The sequence below is a fragment of the Durio zibethinus genome, chromosome 22, assembly GCF_047325235.1.
Source record: "Durio zibethinus cultivar Kanyao isolate XHJ-2024 chromosome 22, ASM4732523v1, whole genome shotgun sequence".
Lineage (NCBI taxonomy): Eukaryota > Viridiplantae > Streptophyta > Magnoliopsida > Malvales > Malvaceae > Durio > Durio zibethinus.
This window is the reverse complement of record NC_143183.1, coordinates 21,448,890-21,464,919: the sequence shown is the minus strand read 5'-3', so window position 1 is coordinate 21,464,919 and position 16,030 is coordinate 21,448,890. Positions and strand designations below refer to the sequence as shown.

Genomic DNA, 16,030 nt, shown 5'->3' with positions numbered 1-16,030 from the left:
TTGCCAGCGCATGATCCTTGTATTTTGTGGAGATATGTAAGGCTATAGCATTATCTTTACCACCAGGTGAAATTTCATTATCACTAAATGATATATAATTTTTCATTGTAATATTTCTCTCTATGCGATCAAGTTTCTCCATAGATATACTATGAGCTACATAAGCCTTGTTGAGTACTTTAAGCAAAGCATTTCTTTTAGGCTCAGAATTTAACAATAACGAGAGCATAGAATCCGAGTCGGTAAGTGATTTAATTACTCCACCACGCTATATTCACTATGCTTAATAAGCTTCAAAAACTCACAAACCTTTTTTTCTGTAACCAAATTTTTATATTCTCGATCTAAGACTAGGGCTGGGTGAGTCTTTTGATCGTTAGGTAATTTATCTTCTTTTTTTAAGCTTGTTTCCCTTTTCTTTGCTTTTTTTTTTCGTGCTCTCTTAAGTGCTTTTAGGGTATAGCATCGCCCACTTCGAGTTATGCCCCCAACACTAGTTATATTTGTTGTACTTGCATCACATAAACCATATTGAAGAGAACCATTATCCAAACCTTGTGATATGATATTACAATCATATTTCCAAAGGACTGCCTTATTTGATTTGTCTGAAAATGGGTTAGGGACCTCAATTGTCACCTTTGGCATAGTTGTACAAACTAGTTCATCAATTTTAGCATTTAATTTTTCATCATAAAAGATTGTGCCTGGCTCAAAATTCATATGAACTGGCTTATTAACCTTAACACTTGGTTTCTCTTCATAAAAGATGGTAATAGGCTCAAAATTCATTCGGTAAGGCCTATTTGTAGACGAGTCTTCCGTCACAACATTCACTGAACTTTTTTCATGTTTTACATAAAATTCAACCAAGAAAGAATCCATCATTCTCTGTAACTCCTATCAAAATGCTTTACAATCTTGAAGAGAATGACCAACCATCATCATATGAAATTCATCAGTGTGATCTGAATTATATGAAAATTTTCCATTATCTGAGTTTTCAAGTATTGGATGCATCATATTTGCTTTCACAAGGGTAGCAAATATTTCATCCATAAAGTTTCTAGTCTCGCTTACTTTTCTTTTAATATTCTGAGTTGTCTCACTATTTAAAGCATTTATTGATCCTCCACCATGATTAGGTAACGGATTGGCCTCCACACTTGGTCCGACCTTAGTTGTGAAATTTAAAATTTTGTTATCAATCAAGCTTTGCACCCTACGTTTGAAAGCCATACAATTTTCCAAAGAGTGGCCTTGAATTCCATAATGATAGTCGCAGGAAGCTTTAGGATCATACCACTTTGGATATAGAGGTTTTAAAGGCTCTATGGGCTGTCAAGCCACCAAGTGGTTCTGGAATAACTGAGGGAACAATTTCGTGTATGTCATAGGAATATGATCAAATCGTTGTTGCTTTCGATTATTTCAAGGTTTCTTTCGATTAAAATATGTGGTATTTGTTTAAGGGAAAGGTCGTAGTGAAGGTGCTCGATGGTGAACATTAGCTTGAAAAGTAGGTGTCTGGGTTTGCATTGGTTGGTAATGGTATAGGTTTCGGAAAATATTAGAAATGATTGGGTAAGAAGATTGGTATATATGATATGAATGGTATGGGATAAAAGGTCTTGGTTTCAAGTTTTCAATGGTGACAACTTACACTTTTACTTCTTTCTTCTTGGATGGTCCTCTTTTTTTTTATCCAGAAACCTCACCACTATCAATCTTTTTATTTTTAATGGTATTTTCTATTATCTCTCCCGTAATCACCATATCAGTAAAGTTTTTATGGCCTGACCAATGAGCCTATCATAGTATGATGCTCGAAGAGTATTGATGAATAGAATAGTTATTTTTTTTCAGTGAGAGGAGGTTGAACCTGAGTGACAACATTTCATCATCTCTGGGCATATTTTTTAAAATTTTTATTAGCTTTCTTTTTCATGTTTTATAAGGATAATCTATCTAGAACCATGTCTGTGACATGCTTGTATTGAGTAATAAATTCTTTGGCCAAATCTTTCCATGAATGAATATGACTCCTATCTAATTGAATATACCATCTAGCAACTGATCTAGTAAGACTATCCTGAAAACAATGGATAAGCAACTTGTCATTATTTGTGTGCCTAGTCATTTTTTGACAGAACATAGTGATATATGCCTGAAGGTATTTGGTTCCATCATAGTTTTCAAATTCTGGTACTTTAAACTTTGGTGGGATTACCAAATCTAAAACCAAACTGAGTTCACTAGCATTAATTGTGCCAAAAATATTTACACCTTTTATAGCTCATAGCCTTTCTTCTAAGATATCTAACTTTTGTTGTGCCTTTATATTCTCAGATTGTTCGGGCATGCCTTTTTTTAGTTTCTCTTGTTCTTTTGGGTCTTCTAAATCTAGGACCATAATGGGTTCAACATGACTTTTCCCAATATTTAAACTAACATGTCCTTGACTACATGGTTGAACCATGAATGAAGGTAAATTAAACTAAGCATGTGGCTGCCTTTTAGGCTATGTCATTTGTGGATGCATTTGATGAGAGGTTTGAATATAAGGTAGAGTAAACCCTAGTGGATACAATAGATCTTCCCTATCACTAGTATTTTCTTAAGCTTGAGGCTCTTTCTTAGTAGTTAATTCTTCAGCAACCCATTTTCCTTTGGTCATTTTCCTCATCATGTCCATCATTGTAGCCATTTCTTTTCGAGTCTCTTCTTGAGTCCTAGTCATTTGTTCTATCAATTCTTGTTCAGACCTAATCATTTGCTCTGCATATCAAATTGAGTTTTTTCTATTCTTTCTATTCTAGATGCTTGCTCACTTTTCATGATTCTGACTTGTGAGCAAGTGTTGTAACGATGACGAGTGGTCTGATCTATGTTTTCTTGATGGCCTAACTATCCTTGCACTTGATTAAGTTAAAGGAAACCCTTTGAGATTTGTTATTTTGAGGTTTCTTTCTTTTAGTTACGATGCATTTTTTTTTAAAAATGAAACACACATATGATGCATGAATACATGAATGCAAATGATGTGCTTATTATATATCCAATATTTACAAAAGATTTTAAGTCTAAACTTGAACCACCATATCATAACTTCACATGATGCTTACTAAATACTTCTTTCATTATAATATTAAAATTTTCAAAAGAAGCACCTTACATGCTTGTACTGCTCATAAGCATTCTTTAGAAAATTGATCAAAAATTGGCTATGCTGTCCTAGGTAAACCTCTTTTTTCACTTGTTTAGCTTCTTGGGCCATGTCTCTTGCTTTAAAGCTGACTTCTCTTATCTATTCTACTAGATGGTGGCTTGAAATTCTTTCAACTGATATTCTTCCTTCCAATACTGTGCTCTATGTTCAAATTGATCTCGTTCCTCTCTCAAAACTTAAATGGCTTCACGTTGATAATGCATTTGCTATTTCAAGTCATTTACAAGACCTTGTAGTACCTTATTTTCTTTCACAAATTGACTAAACTTTCTTTCTTAGATAATAAATTGGAGCGAAGCTGTTTTGCATTTTTTTTTTATCTTTCAAGCTTTGTAGTCATTGTGGCGATAGACGTATGCTAGCTTTCAGAGATCTTTTCTTATTCTCTTTTAAGCCTTCGAGATTTTGCTTCACTTTTATCAATCTTGTCTTTCCACTCATTAATCTCATGCCAAAGCCTCTTCTTTTCAAGCTTTCATATATTTTTTTCTTCTTCAAATTTGTGCTTCATAATCTTTATATCTTTAAGAATCTTTTCACAATAAGTGTCTTTTTGATGGCATGGTCTGTTTTCTTTAGGACCAACTTTGCTTGTAACCTGTTAACTTCTCCATATCAGATATTTAGATATAACTTTGTTGTATATCCCCCATGATCTACTCTTCGAGTTTGCTTCTACTCTCTGATAATCTCTTTTATCTTTCCCAGAAATCTTGATTCCTCAAAAGAGAATTCCAATTCTTGAAGCCTATGAGTCTTTAGGAAAAATTGCTCTGACCTAATTGTTGATGAACTAGTGCCGGTGCATAGCTTATACCTCCCCACGATCCTAAAAGTGGAACCTATGGCTTATCACCACACTTGTATAACATGGCTTCTCGTAGCATCCATGGAGCTCTCCTTATAACCAGAGCACTAGTGAGATCTTACAAAATTAATACCCACTCTTACTTGGTCTTTAATTCTAACCACTCAACATTGCAACATTCGTCAATTGGCCTACTTTTATTACTATAAGTAGGACAAAATTTACCCATAGGATGTTGAAGATGACTTTTTACCCAAATGTAGAATAACTATACATACCTTATGAAGTGTCCTTCTTTTTTTTGACAATGATTCAATGATCTAAAGGCCTCTGCTAGTATAGAAGGAACATGATTGATTTTATTGTCCACATACTCAAGAAAATCAATCATCGATACCTCAATGTACCCCAGGACTTTTAGAAAGATGATCAAGCCATAAATTGCCAAAGCTATGATTCTCATTCCTCGTTCATCCTCTAAGTGTTTGATGATATAATCACATAAGATTTCCCACGATATGCAATCACTTTTGCCTTTTGTTTGGATATACGAGTCCACATTCTGAGTAGGGACCTCCATCATACAAGCGAGTTTCTTTCGAGATCCAAGTTTTTGACCTCGCCAATAGATTTTGTCTGGATTGGGAATATACAACCATAACAATGTAGTATACTCTTTGATCGTCGAGGTCATATCTATTTCATTGAATATGAAACATCTGTATGTAGGATCCCAAAATTGAACCAAAGCTTTTATCAATTGATTTTTCGTAGGCATCTCAAGCAGTGAAGCAATATGACCACATTTTTCCTCAAAAGCCATCTTCCTAGAAGTTGTTACATAGCACCAGATCTTGACCAACTCAGAAATGTCATTTTGTTGAAGTCCCAACTTAATTTCTTTAGGCAAAATTTCTTGTTCAGATTCTTTCAAACAATTTCCCATTCTACTTTGGGCTTCTAATGATAAAGTTATCACCACATTGGTCTTTTCACATATGGTGAGCTTCGAAACTAAGAACATCATGATGGTGTTTTCAAAGCAAGATTGAAAATCTTCTTACTGATATTGGCATATTGATAAGTACTTCCCACATGCAAGTGTTTATGATGATGTATGATCATGAAACAAAAGAAGATTAAAACAAAATAGGGTTAGTAATCACATTAAAATAAATATTCCTTCATATGTCCTAATTTACAGTATAATAAAAAATGGTATGGCCCTATCTAAAGTTGGTTTCTTAAGGTTCACTATATGCATGGTTTGGTAATTAACATAGGCTACAAAGGTTCCCAAATTGATCTTCACTATCGTTCACTTTGGACTAGTAAGGCCCCCGATCCTTACCCATAATGGGCTATCAACAGAAAGGGTTTAACTTGAGTGTAAGTATTTCGCTAGCCTAAGCGGAGGCATTATAACCCCAAGAAAGCGTAGGTATTCTACTCCTTCCTAAAAAGGGATAGATTTGGGAGCCCGGCTATAAAGCTCATACATGAATGCAAATATGCACATGTGTAAGGGAATGTAACAAATAAAATTAACAATATAATTAGTAATAATATAAAATAATAACATATCAAAACCAAATGAAACCAAAAAAAAAATTTTAATGTTCAGAGATAAGAAATTAAAATTAAATATCGAAAAGACCATAAAATCAAAATTTGGATGACGCATGTTTAATTTTTGGCTTGACTCTTATTTGTCCCCAGTGGAGTCACCAAGCTGTCAACGATTTTTCATCTGAGGGGACTCGATTGCTAAACTTGGTGAAAATTTTTGGAGTCGCCACCAATCTTTTATAAGGCTGTGATTGGCCACCCAAAATATCATCTTTTAGTAAAAATTTTAAAATTAATTAAAACTTACTAAAAGAAGTTTAGGTCTGCAAAATCAAGACTAGGTCCGAGAGTACGGTTACGAGTAAGGAAGGTATTAGTACCCTCATGTCGCCCATTCGAAAAACGATACCATTTAAGCATGCGTAATCCTATAATTTTGATAACAGAGCCTTTTTTATTTAAGTTTAATTTACTAAAATTTATTTTAAAACATTTTTCTCTGTTTCGAAATTAACATTATTATTATTATTTCGTATTCTATAAATTCTCCAACGCTTTGGTGGAATTTATAAAAAATTACTATTTAAAAAATATTTTGAGAAAATTAACCATTCACAAAATTCTTGAAACTTTGTCATAAGATATTTTAATTATTTATTTTAAAAAGGATTTTAAGAACATCCTGACTCTTTGGTGAGTTTCCAAAATTTTGAACAAATTTTAAGATTATTCCAACTCTTTGGTGAAATTTAAATATTATGGTTATTTTAAAATTTTGTATTATTTATTCTTTAATTATTTTTTATAAGAAGAAATTTAGATTATCCCGACTCACCGGTAAAATCTAAATATTAATCTCTTGTTTGTATTGAAGAAAATTGAACTCTTTCAATTTTCTATATTTTTAAATATTCAAAATATCAATTATTATTATTATTATTTATTATTATTTTATATTGTTTAAATTAATCATTATTTTAGTAAAAATAATTTTGGATTATCCCAACTCTATGGTGAAATCCAAAAAATTATTTTTAGTTGCAATAATTAAATAAAATTAAACTCTTTTAGCTTTCTCTAAAAACTACATTTAAAATATTCATTTAAACAATTTATTTTTTTTTATTTTTTAGGAAAAATTATTTTTTTAAAATTATCCCAACACTTTAGTGAAATTTCAATAATATTTTTGCTTGTAATGGAATTTATTTCCTTTAACAATTATTATTAATTTTTTTATTTATGTTTTTTTAGGTTTTTATTTTATTTCAGTTTCATTTTTTATTCTATTTATTTATTTATTTTTAAAAAATAATTACCAGTAATAATAATAATAATCATAATAATCATAATAACATCATAAAAAAAAATAAAAATCAACATAAAAAAATAAAACGAAAAATTAAAACGAAAAATAAAAAGAAAAAAAAAGGAAAAACCTACGAAACGGGTCGGTTGGTGTGCGGATCCTACGCAGGTTGGGTTCAGTCCAAACATCCAAAACAACGTCGTTTTGAAGGGCCTATAAAAGGCCTGTTTCTGGTTTTTTTTTCTTTATTTTCTCCTTTCCCTTTTCTCTCTTTACCCAGAGCTTTTCTCTCTAGAAAACCCAGCCCCTATGCCGGTTGCCTAGGAGCCTAGTTTTCGATTGGTTGCCGTCATGCACCAATGGCCGAAAACTTCAACAACGCCAAAAAATTGAAAGATTCCCAAATTTCAGTGGTCGAAAAATTCAATGGTAACCAAAAAATTCAAATTTTTTCAGATTCTGGTGCCGAAAAATTCAATGGTCGTCAAAAAATTCAAACTTTTCCAGTTTCTAGTGATCCAAAATTTTTTTCAAAAGTTCCCCCAATGATCCTTTTTGCTTTCTAAACACCTTTCCAAGCCCAGATTTTTCAAAAAAAAAATCTACAACTTCCTAGATTGAGAATTTCATTCTCGAAATTTTTTTTTTGTTTGTTGTTGTTTTTTTTTCTTAATTGTGTGTGTTTATTTTTATTGTTCTTTTTTTTTATCCGTTCCTTACAAAGATTAGCTCTATTTATAGAGCTTTTGAGATTCAAGATCCCAGATATTCTGAGATCCTTTTATGGAAAATTTGGGTGTCATCCGATGACTTTTGGTTTTTTTGAAAATCTTGCACAAGAATTGAGCAAAGAGGAATTTTTGGGTTTTTTTTAACCGGCATGAAATAAGAAATCAAATAAAAAAGGATCATAGAGCATCGAAGCTAGGGCTTTTGTTAAATTGATTTTACTTAAATTAAAGAGATTTTAAAATTTTTTAAAAATTCTTGACAATCAATGGAACCCTAAAATTTTTTACTAGAAAATCCTTATAAATTGTTCTAAGGCAGACAAAGAACAAGGACGGAGAAAATGATTATGCAAAAACTCTTGAGAAAAAAAGGAAAGAAACATCATTTAGAAAAAAGATATGATTTTTGGCAGTAAGTTTTTTTGTGGAATTCTTTGTAGAATCTAGAATTGTGAGGATTTATTCTAGTAAGCCGTGCAGCCCAGCCACTTAGCTGAGACTACTTTAAGTTTTTTTTTTATTTAACTATTTTATTTATTTATTTGATTATTTATTATTTTTAAATATATTTTTATTAAAAAATATTAAAATAAAAGCCTTATCAACATATTGGAAGGGAATCAATTTTTTTTTTACATATAGTTTTACCAACATATTAGAAAACTTATAACTTTTTTTTATTTAAAAAAAAAGTTTTATCTACAAATTGGAGGGCCAATATTTTTCCAAAATAAAGTTTTACCAACATATTAGAGTCTTATAATGTTCAAAAAAATCAAGTTTAAAAAATAAAAGATTTCTTGTTTTATTTTGCATAAAAATCCTCTCATCAAAGTGAAGGATAATTTTCAACAAAAAGTCTTACCAACAGATTGGATGATATTTTTTGTCATAAATTTGGTTTATAGATATTTATTTCTAGGAGTAAAATTAAATGAATCTAACGACAAATCCTCTTCAAAGTATAACAAATAATCTCCTTGAATACTCCTAAGATGAAGGAATATTTTTAAATTATTACCAACATATTGGAGTAATTTAAGAAAAATTTTAAATATTATATTATTTGATAAATTTTGAATATATTTTAAGATTTGGATGACTTGAAATCAAACTGGTACTATTTTTTGGATAGGTGCTATGAGGATGCTATAACCTTCCTCATGTATAATCATACTTTCAGACCTAAATTTTGGTTTCGTGAACTAGAATTTACTATTTAAAAATAACTAAGTTAATCTTGAGATTTCTCTTTAAATGTGACAGATTCTGTCTAGTAACCACTCACACCATAAAAAAAAAGATTGGTGGCAACTCCTTTAGTCTATATCTAACTATAGATCCACAAATCTATACATTATGACGATTATCTCTTGGCAAATCCTCATCTCTACAACTAGGTTGCTATCAGCTCCTGGTTGCTGTTCTTCATGTCAGCTAAGTTTAATGGTGTGACTTTGGTATTTCACTTTGGGTAGTGAGAGTGGTGGTCTCTTGCTATGATCACAAGTAATCATGGGTGTTTTCACTTATGAATCTGAGGTTGTTACTTCAATCCCAGCAGCCAAGATGTTTAAGGCTTGTATCCTTGACGGTGACAAGCTCATTCCCAAGGTTGTTCCTCAGGCATTTAAGAGTGTTGAGTATATTGAAGGCAATGGTGAGCCTGGCAGCATCAAGAAAGTTACTTTTGGAGAAGGTTAGTTAGTTTATACATGCAACTAAATACTTTGGATAATATATTGAATTGGAACTTACAAGTAAAGTTCCTTTTTTTTTTTTTTAATTTGTGAAACAAAAGCTTAATATTTGCCTTTCTATATGCAGGAAGCCAATTCAATCACGTAAAGCAGAAGATAGAAGCACTAGACAAAGAAAATTTTGTGTATAGTTATAGTATAATCGAAGGCGATGCTTTGATGAACACTCTTGAGAAAATCACTTACGAAACCAAATTAGAACCCTCTGCTGCTGGGGGATCCATATGTAAGACTACTAGTAAGTATTACACCATTGGAGACTTACAGCTCAAGGAAGAGGAAATCAAGGCAGGAAAAGAAAAGGCCTCGGGAATGTTCAAGGCTATTGAAGCCTACCTCTTGGCAAATCCTGATGCCTGCTAAAAATCAAAATATAAAGAATTTGAGATAGCATCCACTTCAGTGATCATACAATGTGGAATGCATATGTGCCTTTATTTTTTTTTTTTTTAATTTCTAGTTTTAGCAGTTGTTGGTCAATATGACCTTCTTATTGCTAATAAGAGTTCACAGTTTGTCCTGACTACCAGGAAGCTTGAACTGAAAATGGCAACTGCCTGTAATAAATAAAGAAGCATCGAATGTGTTTAAGCTTTAAATTAAAAGTTGTTTTCTAATAAAAGTTGTTTTCTAATAAAGCTATCCATTGAAAATGATGAGTTTAGTATCTTTATCTTTCAAGATTTACTAGTTACATATCTTGAACATAACAAAGTCAAGTTTCAGAAGAAATGTGAGACTAATTCTGACACGTACACTAGTTCTCTTCGGACATTTTGTCCGAAAAGTTAGAATTTTGTGATTGTAGTTAAATTGAAATTAAAATCATATGATAACTTTTACGAGATCGATTAATAAAAATTCTTTGTTTGAATACCAGGTAGTATGAACAAGGCAATAGATATGGACGTCCAATCTTGTGCTATAACTTGACCTTATGTTTCGTTTGTTTTCCTTTTCCCTTTTGCTTTTCAGGATGCTTGAATGAAATTCAAATTCAAAATTTTATATTATATATATTAAATCTTAATTCCATAAAAATCAATAACACTCAAATAATCTAGGATATACATATTCTTCTGGTTTTTCTTTTCTCTAATAAACTAGAAAATCAAAGTTGTCTTCATCAAAATCAAAGTTTAAAATTTAAGTTTCAGATATTTTTCCTTATCCTTTTACTGCAACTGCTTTTGTAAGAAAAAAATTGCCTTCATCTTATTACAGATTGAAATTTTGCAGTCTGTTTTGATGACCAAAGGCCACATTGTCAATTACAATTATTTCTTGATCCAATCTTTCTTTTTTCCTCGTAGATGTCTAAAGGTTAAAATATTAAAAAAAATTTAAAATTTTATTATTTTATTTAAACAGACTCTTATAATTTTTTATTGTATTTAAATAAATTTTTATATTTTGATTTACAGCTAAATAAACTTTTATTTCAAATTATTATTGCAATTTTTATTTTTCTAGTTCTCTTTAATCATATAAAAATTGACTTTCATATAAGTAAAAGTTTTACTTTACGTATTTGTGATAGTGAGAACTGAGAAACTGATGTCTTACACATATTATCATGTATTATATTAAGAATTTAATTAAGTATAAATTAAATATTAAGAGCTTATTTGAGTGCAAATTAAAAGCTAAAACTTTATTTGAGTATAATAAAAATATAGGAGTTTATCTAAATAGAGTGATAAAATTCAAACTTTTTTATATCATTTTAGCCATGTCTAAACCAACTAATATCATAAATGCTAGAAATTTGATTGTTTATTTGTTTAAGGAAAAAAATAAAAGTACTTAATTAAACATTATTATCCATGTAATTAGTCAAATTTGAAGTTCCTTGTCAGCACATTTGATTATTCCCTATATTTTTCTTTCTACGTATATATGTAAAGAATTTTCAATGAAAAAATAAAGCAAATACATAGCAAAGGAATTGGAACAAAAATGACCAATTGGAGATTTACTATGAAAAGTTCTCATGCAGGATGCTTTCTTTGACTATTGCAAATTCTTTGAAAAGTAGTGACTAGTTGGATATATCCAACCGAAAAAATGAAAAAATTAAAATTTTCAGCTTCAAATACAGTCTATAAATACCATCTAGTTCTCAGTTTCTTCCCCACGCCTCAAACAATAGGTTCATCATCCTCTTTTCTCCTTTTTTGTATTGTTGAACATTTTCAAAATCCTAGTTTAAATTTCAATATAATTTCACTTAATATATTTTATTATTCAGTTAACCAAAAAATTAACCAAACTAACTGAATTAATTTGAGTCAGTTAATTTTTGAAATAAAAAAATTCAGTTCAATTAATGAAAAGAAAAATAACATAATTAAATTAATTCGATTTTGAATAATTCGATTCGAAATTAACTAAACTGATCGGATGATGTTTGGACCAAATAAACACCTAACGGCTAAAAGCTGCAAATGAATCTAACTTTAAAAAACTTTTATTACTCATTATAATTACAATTTACCACATACCTATGAGTTCCTAATAGGCCAAGCACTTGAATCCAAGGTCTTCTGTGCTTAAAATATTACAGTTCTTTCTTTTTAATCCTCTTCTGATGTTGACTGCTTTCAAGATCCATAAATTTGTTCTTTATAGTATGTTTGTCTGTTGCATATTGAAGAATATGTAAGATCAGTACACAAAACAGAATCAATTGCTAGTTTTTTTAGGTGCTTAATTTCTGGATTAATCTTCATTCTTTCTCTATAAATACTACAGCTTCAGGTTCACTTCTCCACACCTCAAAAATCTCTTTGCAAAATATCAATCAATTCTATTTTCACTCCTCCTTTGATCATTTCCAAATTACAAAATCATGGGTGTTTTCACTTATGAATCTGAGGTTGTTACTTCAATCCCAGCAGCCAAGATGTTTAAGGCTTGTATCCTTGACGGTGACAAGCTCATTCCCAAGGTTGTTCCTCAGGCTTTTAAGAGTGTTGAGTATGTTGAAGGCAATGGTGAGCCTGGGAGCATCAAGAAAGTTACTTTTGGAGAAGGTTAGTTAATTTATACATGCAACTAAATACTTTGAATAATATATTGAATTAGAACTTACAGGTAAAGTTCCTTTTTTTTTATTTGTGAAACAAAAGCTTAATATTTTCCTTTCCATATGCAGGAAGCCAATTCAATTACGTGAAACAGAAGATAGAAACACTAGACAAAGAAAATTTTATGTATGGTTATAGTATAATTGAAGGCGATGCTTTGATGAATACTCTTGAGAAAATCACTTATGAGACCAAATTAGAACCCTCATCAACCGGGGGATCCGTTTGTAAGACTACTAGTAAGTATTACACCAAGGGTGACTTTGAGATCAAGGAAGAGGGAATCAAGGCAGGCAAAGAAAAGACCTCGGGAATGTTCAAGGCCATTGAAGCCTACCTCTTGGCAAATCCTGATGCCTACTAAAAATCCCAATATTGAGAATTTGAGATAGCATCCACTTCTTTGATCATACAATGTGGAATGCATAATTGCTTTTTATATTTTTTTTACTTTCTAGTTTTTGAAGTTGTTGGTCCATATGACCTTCATATTGCTAATAAGAGTTGACAGTTTGTCCTCACTACCAGGAAGCTTGAACTGAAAATGTCAACTGCCAGTGATAAATAACGGAGCACCGAATCTGTTTAAGCTTTAAATTAAAAGTTGTTTTGTGATCAAGCTATCCATTGAAAATGATGAGTGCATTATCTTCCTCTTTCAAGATTTACATATCTTGAACATAACAAAGTCAAGTTTCGGAAGAAACTAATTCTGACACACTAGTGCTTTTCGGACATTTTGTCCAAAAAGTTGGAATTTTGTGATTATAAAATTGAAATTAAAATTACATGATAACTGTTACGAGATCGATTAATCAAAATTCTTTGTTTGAAAAGCAGGCAGTATAAACAAGGCAATGGATGTTGAGGTCCAATCTTGTGCTATAACTTTCTTGCATTTCATCAAGTATCCTGAAAAGCAAATGGGAAAAGGGATAACAAACAAAAACATGAAAAAGTCAAGTAAAACCTAGATAAGTTTGAAAGATCATGCAGTATATTGCATATATATATATATATATATGTGTGTGTGTGTGTGTGTGTGTGTATGCGTGTGTGTATATATATATGTATGTCATAACGTCTAGATCCGGGGATCTATCACTAGACATTGACTTAAGGAGTCGCCACCAATTTTTTTATCTAGGTGCGATTGGCCACCTAAGGAATCTACCCTTTCGGGGGAACACCTAGGTTTGAGGGTCCCTAAAAGAATAGGTTCGGGTCTACTAAAGAGAACAAGGTTCAAGAGTTCGATTATGAGTGAGAGTTATAGCACCCTCACAACGCCCATCAAAAGATGGTACCAGCTTAATTTTGTGTTATCCAATAAGTCTTAAAAATTTACCTAGTAATTAATTATTGAAAATTATTCTCAATTGACTCCAATACTTTAGCAAAAAATTGATAAAATTCCCTCACCTCAAGAGTATACAAGAAAACTATTATTTCACTTGTAGAGGCTCCATCGTCGGATTATTTAACATTAAAGGAAAATTCAAGAAAATAAAAAGGAAGGAAAAAAATGATTGCTTTTGTGCAGGGAAAATTGATACTTTCAACTTTTCCTCAATAATCCATTTTTTGAAAACTTATTTTTAAGGAAAATTGATACTTTCAACTTTTTTCCGAAAATATTATTTTTGGAAAGCTTATTTTCAAGGAAAATTGATACTTTCAACTTTTCCTCAAAAATATTTTTTTTGAATTTTATTTAAGGAAAATAAAATAATAAAAATAAAAATAAAATAAAAAATATTAAACAATTCTAATCTAATCAATAAATAATAATAATAAATAAATAAATATATAAAAAAAAACTTGGAAACGGCTCGGCTTAGCAGCTCGACTCGGTTCGAGGAAAAAAAATAGCTCGAAGATGCGGCTCGGGGGTGTCGGCTCAGCTCGGCTAACGGCTAGGAGATGCTGGTTGCACGCGGGTCGAAAGCGAGTTGACGCTCGGGTCAGGTCGATCTTGGCAAAACGCGCAAATCCTCTAGGTTTACTAACGCCAAAACGACGTTGTTTTCACTGGGTATAAAAGGTTAATCCCTATGTTTTTTCAGCAGACCGAGCCTTCTTCTCTCTCTCTTCCCTTTTTTTCCTCTGTCTTCTCTCTATACCGTGAAAAACTCCGGTTGAATTCTTGTCAGATTTTGGAAATATTCGTCGAAATTTGGGTTTTCACTGGAAGTTCGTCGAAAAACAAATCAACTTTTGGAAAAGTCATTGGAAACTGGGAAGATGGCCAGAAAATCAAACTTAGCTGAAAAAGTCACCGAAAAATTCAAACATGGCTGAAAAATTCAACCGAAATCTGGAAAATTTTCAAAACTTTCTAGAAAAAATTCGTAAAAAAATTCTTCAAAAAATTCCCATCGATTCCTAAAGCTGTTCTAACATACCAAAACCTTTTTTAGCTTCTGTTTCTCCTCTGTGTACTCTCTTTCAACCAGTGTCTCCTTTTTTTCTTTGTTCCAGTCCTTTGATCCGTGGATCTATTTATACGGATTGATCGGAAGAGTTTCTGATCAATCCCAACTCCTCCTTGGATTGGGATTCAATCATTGAATCCAATATGGACTCTGATTGTATCTCCCTTCATGGTAGGATTCTCCAAAAATAATTCCAATCTCTACCGAAAAAAAAGAAAAAGAAAATAAAAATCAAATAAAAATATTAATAGATAATTAAAAAAATAATAAGATAAATCAAAATATTAACAGATAAATAAAAATAAATAATAGATAAATTATAATATATAAATAGATAAATAATAATAAATACATATATATAATAATATATAAATAGCTAAGTAATAAATATATATTAACACAAAAATAAATAAATAAATATATATTAATAAATAGTAATAATAAATAAGTAATACATAAGATACAAAGAAAAAATATATAAAATATAAAATAAAAAAATAAAAATATAAAAATATAAAAATATAAAATACAAAATAAAAAAATAAAAAAAAATGGGCCTATCCATTTGGACCAGGCCCAATTGATCTGGGCCTGGACCAAATTGAGTGTCTACCGTTGTCCCTCTTTGCATATTTTTTATGAAATAGAAATTGCGTAAAGACGTAGACACCCATTCAAGACTCAACTCGACCTCTTTTTTTCATTTTTTTGTGTTAAAGATTTGATCAAAACTCCTCTAAACAGAGGCTCAACGACTTTGAAAAACATAAACAATGCTCCTCTAATCAGAGGCTTAACAACTTTGAAAATAAATAAAACTCCTCTAATTAGAGGCTCAACGACTTTGAAAAACATGAACAAAGCTCCTCTAACCAGAGGCTCAACGACTTTGAAAATAACTAAAGCTCTTCTAATCAGAGGCTCAACGACTTTTGAAAAGTAAATGGCTCCTCTAATCAGAGGCTCACAACTTTGAAAAGTAAATTGTTCCTTGACAACCATGTCCAAAGGAATTGAAAATCGTGTTTGAAGAAATTTCAGGAGATTATGCCCAAAGGTCTTATAAATCAACCCTAATACCGAGAGACATCCTATTTCAA

General features: G+C 31.0%; 2 protein-coding genes across 2 annotated transcripts; both read left to right on the top strand.

Annotated features, from left to right (window-relative positions):
* The first annotated feature begins 9,161 nt into the window (after positions 1-9,161).
* On the top strand, positions 9,162-9,769 carry LOC149512692 (major allergen Pru av 1-like). The gene is made up of 2 exons (XM_089751667.1): positions 9,162-9,345; positions 9,474-9,769. The coding sequence occupies exons 1-2, from the start codon at positions 9,162-9,164 to the stop codon at positions 9,767-9,769; spliced, it is 480 nt and encodes a 159-aa protein (XP_089607793.1).
* Positions 9,770-12,104: 2,335 nt separating this feature from the next.
* Positions 12,105-12,859, top strand: LOC149512691 (major allergen Pru av 1-like). The gene is made up of 2 exons (XM_089751562.1): positions 12,105-12,441; positions 12,564-12,859. Exons 1-2 carry the CDS (start codon positions 12,258-12,260, stop codon positions 12,857-12,859), a joined length of 480 nt encoding a protein of 159 aa, XP_089607688.1. The 5' UTR covers positions 12,105-12,257.
* The last annotated feature ends 3,171 nt before the right edge of the window (positions 12,860-16,030 follow it).